Source organism: Pleurodeles waltl, chromosome 3_2 (genome assembly GCF_031143425.1).
Source record: "Pleurodeles waltl isolate 20211129_DDA chromosome 3_2, aPleWal1.hap1.20221129, whole genome shotgun sequence".
Classification (NCBI taxonomy): domain Eukaryota; kingdom Metazoa; phylum Chordata; class Amphibia; order Caudata; family Salamandridae; genus Pleurodeles; species Pleurodeles waltl.
In genome coordinates, this window is record NC_090441.1 from 33536493 (window position 1) to 33553583 (window position 17091).

Sequence of the window (17091 nt, forward strand, 5' to 3'; positions counted from 1 at the left end):
GCACAGGTAAAACTTGTGGGAAGATGAAAGATGGTAGACAGTGTGGGGTTGGTAGGTGCCCTGCAGACAGGGGCCATCTTTGGTGGTAGTGGCAGGGTTCAGAGTTAGGGAAGAGAAGGAGAAGGCATGGAAACTGTGGATGTAGGTGGTAGAACACCAGTCATTTTTTTTGTGAGACCCTGGAAAAGGGCAGCAGCTGCCCTGCGGGGCCCACTGTCATGAGAAACCACACAGCATACAGTATGGGGAAATGAGTTAGCCCACTTTTCTCATTGGCTCACTGCACCTGCCCGTGCACATTGTTAACACTCATCCAAAAACAGTTTAATTCTGTTCAATGACAAGTCCTGTTCCAATTGTGTTTTAATTTATCTCATTTGAATTAACTCCTAATACTGGCTATTTATTTCGTCACACTTCAGCTTCCCAGTTAGATGGTGATTTATTTTCCATTTAAAAAAAAAATTGTGTTATAAAGTGTTTTTGTGATAATGTACCATTGTGGCCGTCTGCAACTTGAATGCGTGGTAATGTGTGATTTTTCTGTGGATCTTGTTTACAAATAATAAAATAAAATGTAAGGTGCAGCTGAAAGGGTTGCTATTTAAAAATCATTCCTCGTAAACTCGCAGCATCAGTGATTGTTTTGAATTTTATCATTACTATTGCAAGCATATGGCTGCCACATTTAGGTAAGTACATGATTTCTTTTTTAAAATATTTTTTATGGCATAAACTTTCACAAAAATATTTTTAAATTAACATGTTTGCCAAGCCAAGACTATTGGCTTTGCCAGTTCCTGTTTCTGTGGCGCTGACTAGAAACCCCTGCGTAAACATCTGCTTATGTAGAGGTCAGAATTACGAGTTAGTGGCATTTACTGCATCAGTTAATTATGGAGTAAATTAAATATCTAACCCTTCGGGGAAAAGTGCACGGTATTTACAGTACCATGTGAATTTTGGAGCATTAAACGTTAAAATCTGCATGCTATTTCCTTAAACTTGTGGCAAGTGCTATTTATTGCACCACGTAATAAAGGTAACCCTGGGTATGCTACTTGACTGGTGTAATAAAAAAACACAGACAAACTCAGAACAAGGGACCATGTGTATTATTATAAAGTTACTTACTTTCAGTAATGATAAATCTTGTAGAGACATATTCTAGGTGCAGATTCCTTACCTTAGAAATTTCACCCAGACGTCAGACTGGGTCTGGGGAATTTTTCTATGAGCAATACCCTTGCACGTCGTTAGGTGGCGACGGTAAACCCTGCGGGCGTCGTTGGCATTGTAGTCGCTGTGATGACGTAGGGAGTAGAACATAGACACCGCCTCAGCGAAGTGACGTCAGTTTCTTTTCGCAACTTTCCACCCCAAAGCGCAGAGCCACGAAGAACACTGAAATTGGTGTGCCAGAGCTAAGGCCCTGAATGGGGAAGCCCTGTCCCTAGAAATCAGTTCCCAAGCGGGGAGGATGGGTGGGTTGGTAGGGAATCTGCAACTAGAATATGTCTCTACCAGTTATATTGTTAACAAAGGTAAGTAACTTGTACATCTGATAGAAACTTGAAGTTGCAGATTCCTTATCTTAGAATAGATACCCAAGCAATGCCATCCTCGGAGGTGGGCTGCGAACCAAGATCATACTAGAAAGTACTGCAGGACTGAAGGACCGGAGTAGCTATCCCTACGGACCTAACTGTCCAGGCAGTAATGCTTAGTAAAAGTGTGCAAGGATGCCGGAACTCCACATGCTAAAGCAGTGGAAGCAGCATTTGCTCTGGTGGAATGAGAGCGCAAGCCCTCAGGGGGTTGCTTCTTTGCCAAAGTATAGCACATTTTTGATGCAAGGAAGTACCCATCAAGAGATGGTATGTTTTTGCACTGCCTTCCCTTTCTTCGCACCCACATATCCAACAAAGAGTGATCGTCCACCTGGAAATCTTTAGTACGATTGAGATAGAATGCCAACGCTCTTTTTGGATCCAGGCGGTGGAGTCTCTCCTCCTCATGAGAAAGATGTGGAGGTGCGTAAAAAGGAGGCAAAGATGGACTGGCCAACGTGAAAAGGTGTAACAACTTTGGGAAGGAAGGAAGCCTTAGTACATAACACTACTTTGTCAGGGTACACAGACAAAAATGGGGGCTTAGAAGATAGAGCCTAAAACTCACTCCCTCTGCGAGCAGAGGCGATAGCAACGAGAAAAACAGTTTTGAAAGTAGGGAGCCTGTTGGACTTTTTTCCTTTTGCAGGGACATCTCCAATCTTTTTGCCTCCTGCCTCCTAATTTTTCTGACCTGTTTTTGTTGGCTTTTGAACTCTGAGCCCTCTACTACTGCTAACCAGTGCTAAAGTGCATATGCTCTCTGTGTAAATTGTATTGTTGATTGGTTTATCGATGATTGGCATATTTGATTTACTAGTAAGTCCCTAGTAAAGTGCACTAGAGGTGCCCAGGGCCTGTAAATCAAATGCTACTAGTGGGCCTGCAGCACTGGTTATGCCACCCACATTAGTAGCCCTGCAATCATGTCTCAGACCAGCCACTTCAGTGTCTGTGTGTGCAGTTTTAAATTGCCCATTCGACTTGGCAAGTGTACCCACTTGCCAGGCCTAAACCTTCCCTTTTCTTACAGGTAAGACATCTCCAAGGTAGGCCCTAGGAGCCCCATGGGCAGGGTGCAGTGTATGTTTAAGGTAGGCCATATACTAATGTGTTTTATATGTCCTGACAGTGAAATACTGCCAAATTCATGTTTTCATTGTTGCAAGGCCTATCGCTCTCATAGGTTAACATGGGGGCTACCTTTAAATATGATTAAAGTGTAGATTCCCTTTGGCAGAAGATGGACATCTGGAGTTTGGGGTCTCTGAACTCACAATTTAAAAATAAATCTTTTAGTAAAGTTGGTTTTGAGATTGTGTGTTTGAAAATGTAACTTTTAGAAAGTAGCCATTTTCTTGCTTAAACCATCCTGTTACTCTGCATGTTTGTGGATTTCCTGTCTGGGTTAGTTTGACAGTTGGGCTGTTTGCACCTCTCTCTAGACAGTGACACAAAGGGAGCTGGGGTGTAGTCTGCATATCCTGATGAGCCATCTGTGCTAGGATGGAGGGAAGGAGTGGTCACGTGCACCTGAAAGGGTTGTGCCTACCCTCACACAATACATTCTCCAGCCCCCTGGTGTGTGTCTGGGGCCTGGCCTGGGCAAGGCAGGATCTCAGAAACAAGAGAGACTTTCCTTTGAAGTAGGCCTACTTCAAAGGCCAAAATGGGTATAGGAAGAGCACCCAAACCCCTGAAAAATTAGATCACTTCTGGAAATCAAGAGGAACCTCTGCCTGGAGAAGAGCTGAAGAGCTGAGGAGAAGTGCTGCCCTGCCTGTGACTGTGCTTTGTGGAGCTATCCTACAGTTGCTGCTTCTGCCTGTGCAAGGGGACAAAGACTGGACTTTGCTGTGCATTCCTGCTTGTGAAGAAATCTCCAAGGGCTTGTCTTGAGCTTGCCTCCTGTTGGTGAAGTCTCAGGGCCATCAAAGACTTCCCCTGCCAGCACCCGGACTATCTACTTAGACTCCTGCCCTGCCAAGTGGTTCCCTATTAAGTTCCAGGGGCCTTGAAAGGTGAAGCTGGCAGACCTTAGACTGAAAACCCACGCTCAGACTGCCGCACTGGGAAAATTTCTATGCACCCTCCGAGACGTGGCTGAGAAATTACGTGCCACCGGCTTTGCGGCTGAAATCTACGCTCCACCTGCATTGTGGCTGGAAGATCAACACACGTGGCTGGAGAAACGATGCGCAACACCCACTTACGGAGGCTGATAACGTCGCAACCCACATAGGGCGGTTTTTCTGATACCATGCGGCAGGATTTTTGACGCAACATCGCTGGGTGTGGAAAAACTACGCAAGGCCTGCCTGGACCCGAGGTGCCTGTCCGGATCGATGCCTTGCTCTCCTGTGGAGAGGAAAAACACTGCATGCTGACCAGAGGAGGAACGACGCACGGTCTCGCTTGCGAGTGAGAAATCAACGCATTGCTGGCGTTTTCCGACACACACCTTGCAGTGTTATTTTGACGCAACCCAGGTACTTTTTTTATGCTAAAAGTGTTAGCACTGTTTTCTAAGGATTTAAGACTTTTTTTGCTTTTTAATTCATAACTTGACTTGTGTATGGTGGATGTTTGTCGTTTTTGGTCTTGTTTTGTATAGATAAATATTACCTATTTTTCTAAACCTGTGTTGTGTTATTTTGTAGTGTTTTCACTGAGTTACTGTGCGTGTTGGTACAAATACTTTACACCTATACTCTGAAGTTAAGCCTGCCTGCTTGCGCCAAGCTACCAAGGGGGTGAGCGGGTGATTCTCCTTTACCCTGACTAGAGTGAGAGTCCTTGCTTGGACAGGGGGTAACCTGACTGCCAACCAAAGACCCCATTTCTAACAGAGCCGTAAGGGACAATTGTGCATCGGCTCAAAAGGAGCACACATGAAGTAAGGACAAGATTGAGGTCCCACTGAGGCATTATAAACGGAGTGGGAGGAAACAAATGGGTGAGGCCCTTAAGGAATCTACTAACAATAGGAGACTTAAAGAGTGAAGGCTGATCAGGTAACCTAAGAAATGCTGAGATAGCTGATAAATAGCCCTTAAGGGTGCCCAAAGCAGAGCTCTGCTGGGCCAAAGAAAGAATGAACAAAAGAACCTCAGAAAGAGGAGCAGAGAGGGTATCAACAGATTTGTTGGTACACCATGCCACAGATTTATGCCAATGACAGCTGTATACTGTTTTGGTGGAGGGATGCCTGGCTGCCAAGATTACATCACAGACTTCGGGTGGAAGGTCAAAAGCTGTCAACTGCTGCCGCTCAATCTCCATGCATGAAGGCGGAGATTGGACAGGGTCGGCTGGAAAACCGTCCCCTGTTGCTGCGACAGAAGATCCTCCCAAACGGGCAGTCTGAGTGGTGGATCTATGGCCATGCTCAGTAGCTCTGGATACCATACTAACTGTGACCAGTCTGGAGCCACCAAGATTTCTTGAGCCTGGTCGTTCTTGATCTTGAGAATTCTGGACAGAAGTGGTATAGGCAGAAAGGCGTAAAGGAGGTCGGAGTTCCACTCAAGACGAAAAGAGTCTCCGAGCGAGTGCCGCCTTGGAAACTCCAACGTGCAAAACAGCTGACATTGTGCGTTCTCTGCTGAGGTGAACAGATCTAACCAAGGCTCTCCCCACTGCTGAAAGAGACCTTGCACCACCTCTGGATGGAGATGCCATTTGTGATTGGCTATGCATCGATGGCTGAGTTCATCTGCTCTGGTGTTTAGCAAGACTGCCAGATGTTGAACCACCAGTGTGATGTCCAGATGTGGTAGCCATGTCCAGAGGCACTGCGCCTCCTGACAAAGGGTCCAGGACCCTACTCGCCCCTGTTTGTTGCAGTACCACATGACGGTAGTACTGTCCATGAACACTTGCACTACCTTCCCTTTGAGAGAGGGAAGAAATGCTTTCAATGCAAGCCTGATCACCCGGAGCTCCAGACGATTGATATGGAGCCCAGACTCAGTCGGAGACCAGAGGCCTCTGATCTTTACCCCCTCCCATGTAGCCGCCCCATCCCAGAAGTGACACGTTCATCGGTATGGGAAAGGGAGAGGGTTCTTCCGTGGACCCAATGCCGGTACGAAAGCCACCACTGCAGGTCTTTTGCAATCCCCTCCGAGGTCTGGACCATGTCAGAGAGATTTCCCTGATGCTGCGCCCACTGGAACTTCAAGTCCCACTGCAGAGCCCGCATATGCCACCTGGCATGTGTCACCAGCAGGATGCAGGAGCCCATGAGGCCCAGCAGCCTCAGAATCAGTTTCACCGAAACCCAGCTGAAAGATCGGAATCATAGCCTCAATATCCTGGACTCGCTTTTCAGGAGGATAGGCCCAAAACTGCACTGTGTCCAGAACAGCTCTGATGAAAGGGAGCGTCAGAGAGAGAGTCAGGTGTGACTTCGCCACATTTATAGTGAACCCCAGCGTGTGCAGGAGGTTCACTGTAGTCTGAAGCTGGGAGACAACTTTCTGGGCGAGTTGGCCTTCAAGAGCCAGTCGTCGAGGTAGGGGAAGGCTAAAACTCCCAACCTGCACAGATAAGAATCAACCACTGCCATCACTTTCATGAACACCCAAGGAGCACTGCTAAGGCCGAAGGGGAGCATGATAAATTGAAAGTGTTTGTGACCTAAACGTAGGTAACGTCTGTGGGCAGGCAGGATGGTAATATGGAAATAAGCGTCCTGCAAGTCCAACACTACCATCCATTCTCCTGGGTCCAAGGCAGACAGGACCTGAGCCAGGGTGAGCATTTTGAATCTCTACTTCTTGAGGAAGAGATTAAGGACCCGAAGGTCTAGGATAGAACTTAAGCCCTTGTCTTTTTTAGGCACCAGAAAGTACCGGGAATAAGAACCATGACCTACTTCTGGCGCAGGGACCCTCTCTAAGGCTCCCTTGGCCAAGAGAGCTGCGACATCCTGGCAGAGAAGTGCCAAATGATCCTCCGTTATATGGCGGAATAATGTAGACATGGCTGGTGGGGCAGACTCAAAAGGGAGGGAGTAGCCCCTTCGAATGATCTGCAAAACCCACTTGTCCATAGTGATGGATTCTCAGTGGGGCAGGTGATAGACTAGGAGGGTTTGGAGGCTGCAGCAGGGGTGGGGGTGGACTGGGCAGACCTCTCTGGTTCTATGCCCCACGACCATGTGGGATTTCATGTACCCCGCCACACAGGGGCTGATCAGCATGGGTGGAAGGATGGCTGGGAAAGGGACGCGACAGGGAGTCCCTTCCGTGGCCACGAAAGAGGGAAAGGCATACTGTTGGGGACGAGGGGCAGTGGAAAGGCCGAGGCACCAAGCCATAGCCCAGGAGTCCTTGAACCTCTCCAGCGCCGAGTCCACCCTGTCTCCAAAAAAACGGAGCCATCAAAGGGCATGTCCATAAGAGTCTTTCATCCCCTGACAAACCAGATGTATGTAACCAGGCGTGGTGCCTCAAGGCAACCGTCGTTGCAACTGATCTACCTAGCGAGTCGGTCGTGTCCAGCCCACATCGGATAGTGAACTTTGCTGCATCTCTCCCATTGGTGACAGCTTGGGAGATGATAGCACAGGCCTCCTTCATTATCTGCAGCAGAACTTGCACGACCGATCCCACAGAGAGTGAATATAACGGCCCAAAAGGCATGCAGTGTTCACTGACCGCAGCGCTAGACTGGAGGAAGAAAACATCTTCTTCCCAAATTGTCACAGCCTTTTGGATTCCCGATCCGGAGGTACGGAAGGGAATGCCCCAGAGGATGAGGATGCCTGGGTGACAAGGCTTTCAGGCGTGGGGTGTTGGGAAAGGAATTTAGGGTCGTTCGGGGTGGGCCGATGGTGGCATGCGATTGTCATGTTCACAGGAGCCCCTGTACTGGGTCTGGACCAAGTACCCAAAAGGACATCACTGAGGGTTTCATTAGATGGAAGAAGAGGCTCAGAGGTGGAAGCCTCTGGTTGAAGCACTTCCATCAGGAGAATAGACCTGACCTGAACAGTAGGCAGCCTAAGGCTGAATACCTCAGCCGCCCTACTGACCACCATGGAATAGGTAGCTCCCTCCACCATAGCCACAGTAGGAGGAGACAGCATGCCAGTGTCTGGAGAGGTATCCACACCACTGACCTCACCCAAATCCTGGGCCCAGTCCATGTTAGGGTCATCCTGATATTCATAAGCGTACAGGGACCCCTCCAATCCTTCCCTGAATTCAAACCCATAAGAATAAGGGGCAGGATCCAACATGGGCTGAATAGGCCCATCGAAGAAGGCTGTGAGTTGTCAAGGATCAGGATTGGGTCGACGTTGATGGTGGCCACCACCGACGTCCGGAGCCTCGACAATCGAACCTGCGCCGGGGAAGGTCTCGGGGGTACAATTGGCATTGGTGCAGATCCAAAGCAGATCCGGAAGGGGCTTCGGTGACCAGAGCTGCTGGTGTGGAACCCAAAGGCCCACCCAACCGAACCCCTTGGGCCCGAAAGTGCCGTAGCAGGGTCGGACTGCCCAAAAAGGAGGCGCATGGCCTCATAGAATTCCTTTAATTGGGCAGAGGTCGTCCCGGCTTCCGGAAACTCAGAGAGGCACAGAACAGACCCAAAAGCAGGCTCCGAAGACAGAGGCCTCAAGCATCGACAGTCCTCCCGCATTGCATCAGCCGGGCGATGGGGTGAAGCCGAAGGATGATGGGATTTCTTCAACTTCTTACCTTGATACGAAGACTTGGAGGAAGACGAGTGGCTCCGCGACCTGTCTCGAGACCTTCCTCTCGAGCGAGACCGGGTCCTATGCAGAGTCGCCACTCAGAGTATGACTTTGGGTTGTGGTAGTGCTCCAGGCACCACAAACAGACCCGATTCGGATCCGTCACTGACATATTGCGGTGACAGTCCTCGCATGGTTTGAAGCCAGTCTTTGGGGACATCCTTGACACAACAAAAATTTCACAAAAACTCAACAAAAGAGTCGAAGTCGGTAAAAAATTTACCAAGGGTAGCTCTCTCCGGATCAGCGCGTGGCATGGAAAGAAAAGAACCGATCTGAGGCAGCATCTACGTAGTACTCCCGACGTCATCACGGCGAATAAGATGCCAACGACACCCGCAGAGTCAACCGTCGCGACCTAACGACGCGCAAGGGTATTGCTCGAAGAAAAAATCTCTGGATCTTGTCAGATGCCTGGGGGAAAATTCTAAGGTAAGGAATCTGCAACTAGAAGTCTCTATCAGATTTACATTTTTATAAGGTGCACCTACTGGGGTAATGTAGATGACGAATATTAAAAAAATGTCACAAATTTATGCAAAAAGAACTACATTTCAGAGGCGTGTGCCTATATGATTTTCCAAGATCATTTCTTCAAAGTGATGCTTCTAACCATGTTGCCCTTCCCTTTATCTCAGATCTTTGCAGAGTACCAATCTATGTGCATTCATTCTCGTAGCAAGTGTTTTTTCTATTTAAACCAAAAACAAAATTGAAAATAGCTTGTGATTACATGAAAATGTATGTTTGAATTCATTTACAAGTTAAACAGAGAGATTTGCTCTTTGCTTTACTTACTGCCGTGGTGCTCGAGGATTCAATAACAGGATTTTTTTAACCTTTATGAAAATGAATGTAGTGCGCTTACTTTGACTGTAATTCCTCCTAAACATTGCCAGAATGCTACGGCATTCGCTTTCCAACATCAACTACTGGTGTCACGGATTTCATAGTGAAAGCAAACATTTTGTAGACCTTGAAGACATCGGAAACAGATGTCTTAGCTGGTCAAAATAATATTTGGCATGCAATAACTTCTCAATAGAAAAGAGTGCGTGAACTTCTCATGACCTGGCACACTTATGAGTCTTTCATTTTCATGGGAAACACACATTTACAATCGCTAGTTTTTTTGTTTGTTTTTTAGGGGTGGGAGTGTCCAGTTGCAACGACATTTCTCTTTTGCCCATTAAAGTACAATGATTTGATAGGAAGACAAAGGGGGTCATTCTGACCCTGGCGGCCGGTGGCCGCCAGGGCCACCGACCACGGGAGCACCGCCAACAGGCTGGCGGTGCTCCCACAAGCATTCTGACCGCGGCGGTTCAGCCGCGGTCAGAAGCGGAAAGTCGGCGGTCTCCCGCCGACTTTCCGCTGCTCGGGGGAATCCTCCATGGCGGCGGAGCGCGCTCCGCAGCCATGGGGATTCTGACACCCCCTACCGCCATCCTGTTCATGGCGGGAAACCCGCCATGAACAGGATGCCGGTAGGGGGTGCCGCGGGGCCCCTGGGGGCCCCTGCAGTGCCCATGCCAATGGCATGGGCACTGCAGGGGCCCCCGTAAGAGGGCCCCGCAAAGTATTTCAGTGTCTGCTTTGCAGACACTGAAATACGCGACGGGTGCAAGTGCACCCGTCGCACCCCTGCAACTACGCCGGCTCAATTCTGAGCCGGCGTCCTCGTTGCAGGGGCATTTCCTCTGGGCCGGCGGGCGCTCTTTTGGAGAGCGCCCGCCGGCCCAGAGGAAATGTCTGAATGGCCGCCGCGGTCTTCTGACCACGGTGCGGTCATTTGGCGGCGGTACCTTGGCGGACGGCCTCCGCCGTCCGCCAAGGTCAGAATCAGGGCCAAAGTCTTTGAAAGAGTAAGACACACACACAGGAGCACAGAAAGGTTGAATAAAAAGCAAGGAGAGAGTGGAGAGGGGAAAAAGGGTCAGTGAGAGTGATTGTGCATGAAGTCGGAGCGTTAATGTTGTACGGATAAATTCTGACTATCTGAAACTAATGCATGTGATGAAAATAACACACGTGAACTCTGACTACTGAAAATTGCGAATTCATCAACAATGCAAATGGCAGGTAGGGCCTTTGACTGTCAGATCTCTGTATCCTGAGCGCTATCCATGCAGTCTAGACCCTCAGCCTAAGAGACAGCTCTACTGCTTATTGACAAAGAACGCATGGCCAGTGTTAACACGGGCTGAGCTTTGCTGTCTGAAGCCCACTTGTAGGACTTGTGTAACATGAGAGATATCTCTGCTGTGTAAAGCCAAAGCCTCTCTATCTGTCTCTTGGGGGGTAGAGCTGCTGTGAGGCTTGAGGCTGTAAGATCTGTGAAATTCCTCTCTGTGCTCTAAAGCCAACACTAGTAAGATCAATGTAGCCCATAGTGTCTGTTCTGCTGTGTGAGGTCTGAACCGGTTATTTCTGTTATTCAAGGCATAGCGCTGCTACGTGATGTCTGTCTGAACGTTCAGTGTCTCCTGATGGGCATGTCTCCTGCCTAAAGCCAAAGACTATAGGACTGTGCAAAATGCATGAAAGTTCCACTTTGTGACGTCTGATCTTATGTTCACTGACACCATTTTCCATAAATTATTCCACAGGGGACTAGGGTATACCTTTGCTATCAGAAACTTTCTTTAAAAAAATAAACACATTGTGCATCTATTAAATTGGCTATTTGTTTTGACTTAAGGACAACAGTTTCCATAGGATTAGCATTTGCTCTGACACGAACTAGACAGGAGGTATTTGAACAGCCCAGCTGTGAAACAATGATATTGGAAGATAGATGTGTACTGCAATTTATTGCCCATTTCAGAAATATATACTTACTCCTCTGGGAACTCCACAGGCTTGTTCTTGATCATGTTATGGAGAACGAGAATGTAGTCATCTATAAAAGGACACTTAAAATACAAAAACAAGTCAGTTGACAACACCCATCTTTCGTTCATGATCACTTAACATGCTAGCAACAATGATGTTTAAATACTAAGGTACAGGGTGATTTTTGATCATACATATATGCTCTGCACAGGTGCTTGTTGAAAAAGAAGTTGCAACTTAAAAATGCCTGGCTCAGAAAGCATGAATGTGAAGGAGACATATTTTGCTGCATATTGCACACTTATGTGCACTGCTGTTACTTTCCCCGACTGAGGCTGACCTTTCCTGGTATAAGGGAACACACATCATACACAACTTCATACACCAATGTTGATGTATAGTATCAGCACTGGTGTATGGACCTGTGAGAAACCACCCTGATAAGCTAGGCATCATAATTCAGTTCACAAAGGTGTGCAGATTTGGTTTTCTTAGGGTTCCTGTACTCACTTTTGGTATGTGTACTGCACGTACAAGTCATTCTCTGGGAAAATGTTTGAGGTGTGATATCTACTCACTTAGCCAAACATCAAAAGGGATAAGAAGGAAAAGAACATAAAGGTTCAAACTAAGGTTCCTTAACTGAACAGGATTGCAACCAAAACACTTAGGATTTAACTTACCACCATCAGCTTAGACCTCACATCTCAAAAAGGGGCAAACATATCATCACCTAACCTGCACATTGAATGTTCATCTTCTTACATCTGACTTAAGAAGAGTCATCTAATCCCTGGTCCTCAGGTACCTCAACAGAGACAAAGCCCTGCTCTCTGGCCTCCTAGACTGACCTAACTCCTCTCTAGTAAGATCCTTCATAGCAATATCAGACTATTTCTAGACTGTTTGTTGGTATCTCACTCACTTGTAGAGAAGTCCAATGGCTCCTTCTGCTGGACCATATCACTTATTATTTTAAGGGGAAACAGCCAACCATACGTTCAGTTCAAACAAGCCAGGAGGATATGGGTAGAAATGTTTAGACATGGTTGTGTGAGCTCTAAAGTACTCAGTCCTTGTGACAAAATGATTAGAAAATACAACATAACCAGATGGATCTGCTCAGCTGTTCCTAGAATCTTAGAGGTCAGCAAGGAATTCTTCCACAATATCAGGAGTCCTCTAGGCTTCACAGGATTCTCCAGGTCCAAACTTACATGTCTTCAGGACTGGAATTTTAGCAACCACTCAAGTAGTTTGGGGTTCTCTAAATCAGCACCTCGATATGGGCCCAGAATCTTTGTAGCTTCACATCACACATCTTCTAAAATCCAAGCTCCATCCATCAGGAAGCTTTCCCAGTAAAGAGCAGAGACAGGTCCAAATATCGCAGAAAATCAGGTTGGGAAACTTTCTCTAGAATTGTCTAGGAAGCTTGTATACAGCTTGTTCCAGGAAGACTGACTAGCGCGGTGAAATGCCCTTAACTACAATATGCATTCTATTAAGCAACCATCGTCGAACTAGCCATTCAATGTAATATTTGGCAAAGGATAAAAAACTAAAATAGGTATTACAAATCTAATTAAAGATTTGCAATTTCCAAGCCAAATTTCATGTATGGCATGGTATTGCTTAGCTTTCCCAAACAGGAGAGCCAAGTTAAAAATAAATTAATGCTTTCTTTCAACAGAGGCATGGGGCCTACAACAAAAAAGTTGATAGAGCCCAGTGCGGCATACATACTAAAAAACAAGATGACCTTGACAGGAAGCCTTACCTTACGGCATAATTGTTATAACAAATCCTACAGAACAGGGCAAGATTCCCTACATAAATAAGTTACAGGATACAAGAAATGAGTTATCATTAATTTGACATGTCTCAGCCAAAACATAGTGCCTTGACTACATCTGGTCACGCTCCTACTAATGGAATATGGATCAAGAAGATAAAAACATACTGGTTTTACACAGTGCATGCACTCAGCTCTGTTGACCTCAGCAAACTGAAGAGGTCACAATTCCAAAGCTTCAAATAAAATAAAAAAGGTACAAACACAAAGTAGATGTATTTCTTCAACTAAACCCTTGTCTGATCTGTGTATGTTTTGAAATGTTCACCATTTTTATACAAACGCACAGGTAAGGAGCAGCAGTTTGAGTTTAGGGTACAGTAGCAATGATGCAGAAGGAATGGGCGAAACATAAAATGAAGTGGATAGAGGGGAACAAGAGAGAGAATATGGGTCAATGTGGGGGAGACAGGAGATTTTACAGCAGTGAGAAATGCGATTATACAATGAAAGAGAATTGCATTAGTCAGATTATTTTCTGCAGTATTAATCTAGTTAAACTAGTTTGGGCAGGCTGCCAATTGGTCAGGCTCTTGGTCCAGGAGATTGTGCACCGCATCAGGTTCTCCTACGTCTTCACATATGCTTAGATTACCTAGCCAGGATAGTCAACAAGGGGCAAAATACAGCCACTTCATGAAATGCTGCTTAATCCTAGGAAGGGAAAGGGAAGAGGGTTGTCATGCAACTTTGTGGTTATGTGGTGTGATGAGTATCAGTAAGTACAAAAAACAGTCATACTTTTTCAGTGTGTGATAGAATGGAAGCCTTCACATTGAAAATTGGTTTGCATGTGTACAATACCTCATCCAACCCCACTTCCATGGGTATTCTCTTTATGAGGAGACTTTATCCATTTACAAGTAGGGAATGTAGTGGAATAACAGGAAAGTTACACAAAATCCAACATCTGGCAGAAGGTCGGAGGTGTCTGCTTCCAATAGCTCAATGGCTAGACATCTTGTGATTAATAACTTTTTAAGGAGTCGGGCACAAAATATTTTTACATCAATTTGTCAGCTTTATGTTGTGATCATGAATCAGTGCATGTTAGGAGGCTGTGAGATGAAGCAGTATACAAATAAGCCAGCCATTCCAGTTAGATAACACATCTGACATTATTCGGGAACTTTCTGCAGATTCTGAAATGTTAGTGTTGGCATGCCTGTGAGCCAGGGTTACATGTTTACAATCGAGTTTAACTTCAGCATAATGCAGTGGCACAGGTAGTAGTAGTGCGAAATGCATGATGCAGCGTCTTCCAGAAGCATCCACACTTTTTTTTTACTGCCAGAGGAACAGATAGCTTAGCTTCAAGTTTGGGTTATCCAATTAGTAATTAAACTTTTGATTTGATTAATTAATGCACTTAAACGTTTTTGTTTTTTTGTTTATTCCGGATTAATACAAATTATTTCAAGTTAATTTACATTTTTATTTCACATTAAAATGTTTAACATGTTTCATAATTATGAAAGTTATTATTTTTCCTCATATTTTACCATAAGGGGGACCCCACCTACGCATGAAAAGTTACAAGTAGTAACTTTCCACCTGTAAATCCAAGTGTAAGAGGCAGGAATCAGAGACGTGCAAGTCCCTAAGAAAAGATGAATAGCAAAAAGGAGTAAAGTTACTCGTAGGTGTAATTACTCATAGGTGTGGTTCTAAATGTGCACATGTAAATATACATTCTTTACAAGCCCCCTGTTTTTACCCTGCAGACTTCAGCTCTGAATTTTCACAACTCTGTTTTCCTTAAAAAAGCAAGCAAAACTCCCTATTTATTGCGAATTCCAAACACAAAAATACAAACTGAAACCAGCATTGTGAAAATGCACTGCACATTGAAATTAAGCATTTTCTCATAAACTCGTGTTCAAGTCCATGCCCTTCTTGTGGGATTATTTAACTACAAATAATGTATTTTGTTATGCTGATTTTGTTTATATGGCAGAACAGCCACTGTTTTGTTCAGACTCGTGGCACTGGTCAGTATTTAATGGACAACAGATGCAGACAACACCCAGAGGAAGGTGAGGATAGGCAACATCCAGAGGAATAAAGAAAAATAACTTGAGTGAGTCTGAGCATTATTTTGAAGGGCGGAATCAGTCTGGGCCTTAAGAAGAGATCAAGTAAGGTTATGCGGAATGCAACTGAACTAACCAAAGTGCTGAGTCACTTCGTAAGAGTAACTCAATTTTCCAAATCATACACTGTAATATGCCATTATTAATGTTATTAGATTTAGGGGTTATCTTATGCTCCTATATAAATAGTGTTGGGCCAAGATGCCATAATATGATATTTCCTGTGACCCTACAATTCATAGCCATTTGATAAGGAGAACTAAGTGTGGAGTATGGCATCTCTGGGTGTAGCTGCAGGGCAGAGAACGATTGACCTTACATGAGAATCAACATGTGTTCTCTTGATGGATGACTCTCAAGGTGCAGTGATGCAAGTCTGTCAGTGGTCAGACACGGCATGGTATCCACAACTCACATCTATTACCCTTCCAAGTGCCACTGTCCTAAATGCAGTGCCTCATTTGAGTGATAAATTGTATCCAGAGTGCCTCCTATTTGCCAGTTTCTTCCATATTTTATTTGTCCTGTTTAAAGTAATATATTTAGGGAAATATAATTCACAATTCTCATTTGAAATGGAAAGGATGGCCAACTCCCTCTGAAAAAACTTTGACACATTCACTGCACTTGCTCTGTAATGCAATATGCCAGTGTTAGGTTAGCTATTAACCACCTGATGTACGATCTACCACTTGGCGAGTGGCCAAAAAAAACTCAGTACCTGCCCTCAGGGCCGGCTTTAGGGCGGTGCGACCGGTGCGGCCGTACTGGGTGCTGATCTGGAAAGGGGGGTGGGGGGGGGGAGACTGACCTCAGGGGGGCACTGTGTTTAGCAATAGCTTTGAATTTTAAAGCACCTGCTGCAGAGTTCCTTGTGCGTCCAGCTTTGAGGCAGTAATAAAAACGTCAAGATACCTTGTGATTAATGTAACGTGTGATTAATGTTTCTGTTAGATGGGGTGATCAGCGTTTTGTCTGGTGGCAGTTTTGACTCGCGGTAAAGTAGAGCAGAGGGTTAATATGCCTGCTGCGAAAAACACAACTGTATTTCATGTGGCTAGCTGAGTGGATTAGTAAAGCCTGCTTTTGCCAGCGCTTTAAAATAAACGAAATATATGTGAGAGAGGTGCTATAGAGTGATGAGGGGCATTTTTTCCAGGTGGTAGTGAGAGAATCCAAGGAGGAGATCATGGGGTGGGGAGGCGCCAAAAAAGATTGTCGCTCCCTGCGCCACCAGCGCTAAAGCCGGCCCTGCCTGTTCTCTTGTCATAGGAGACCCAAATTTCAATAAACATTAACAGATTGGTTGCTTAGAAACACTATGATTTTAGTGAGTTGTTCGTGCACCACTGACAGAATAGTCACTTCTATGCTTTTATTTTTTTTTTTTTTTTTTTTTTTACAAATCAGTCTTCAAAGGAAGGAGTACATCATACAGAAACTGAGTCTATCAATCATCAAGCAAGAATTTCAGAATGTTAAATTACGTTTTAGATCTTTGTATAGTTTCCAGTTCTCTGGTTACTCAAGAGAAATTGAGTTACATTTTGAACATATGTTATGATATGTTATGTTAAGATAAAATGTATGGCTGTGCAATCCACCTAGTGTCTATTCCTTTTTAATATGTGGTCCAGGAATGTGGTCAGGAAAACGGAATACAGGCTACTGGGTAAAGATCAGATCGCATGCTCAATGATGGAATCAAAAAGCTTTGAGGCACAAATCAAAACATAATTGACACTCTTGCGTTTAAAAAAACTGCCTATTCTAGAATTCCTGTACTAACTGATCTGTTTACTCACCTTTCCAAACACAAAGCAGTAAAGTGTAATGCCCATGGCCCAAACGTCCAACGCCTACAAGAAAAGACATGTTAAAAATTAATAAAACAACTGGGGATCTTTCCCTAAAAAAAAAACGTATAACAAC

The 17091-nt window shown here is 45.3% G+C and overlaps 1 protein-coding gene across 3 annotated transcripts in view; it reads right to left on the minus strand.

Annotated features, from left to right (window-relative positions):
• CAMKK1 (calcium/calmodulin dependent protein kinase kinase 1) overlaps positions 1 to 17091 on the minus strand; it is a 1090978-nt gene that overhangs the window by 273277 nt on the left and 800610 nt on the right. For all 3 annotated transcript variants that reach the window (XM_069226681.1, XM_069226682.1, XM_069226683.1), the window contains 2 exons: positions 16965 to 17018; positions 11218 to 11291 (listed from right to left, as the gene is read on the minus strand). In XM_069226681.1, coding sequence (XP_069082782.1) covers positions 11218 to 11291; positions 16965 to 17018 — 128 coding nt within the window. The remainder of the gene's footprint in view (positions 1 to 11217; positions 11292 to 16964; positions 17019 to 17091) is intronic.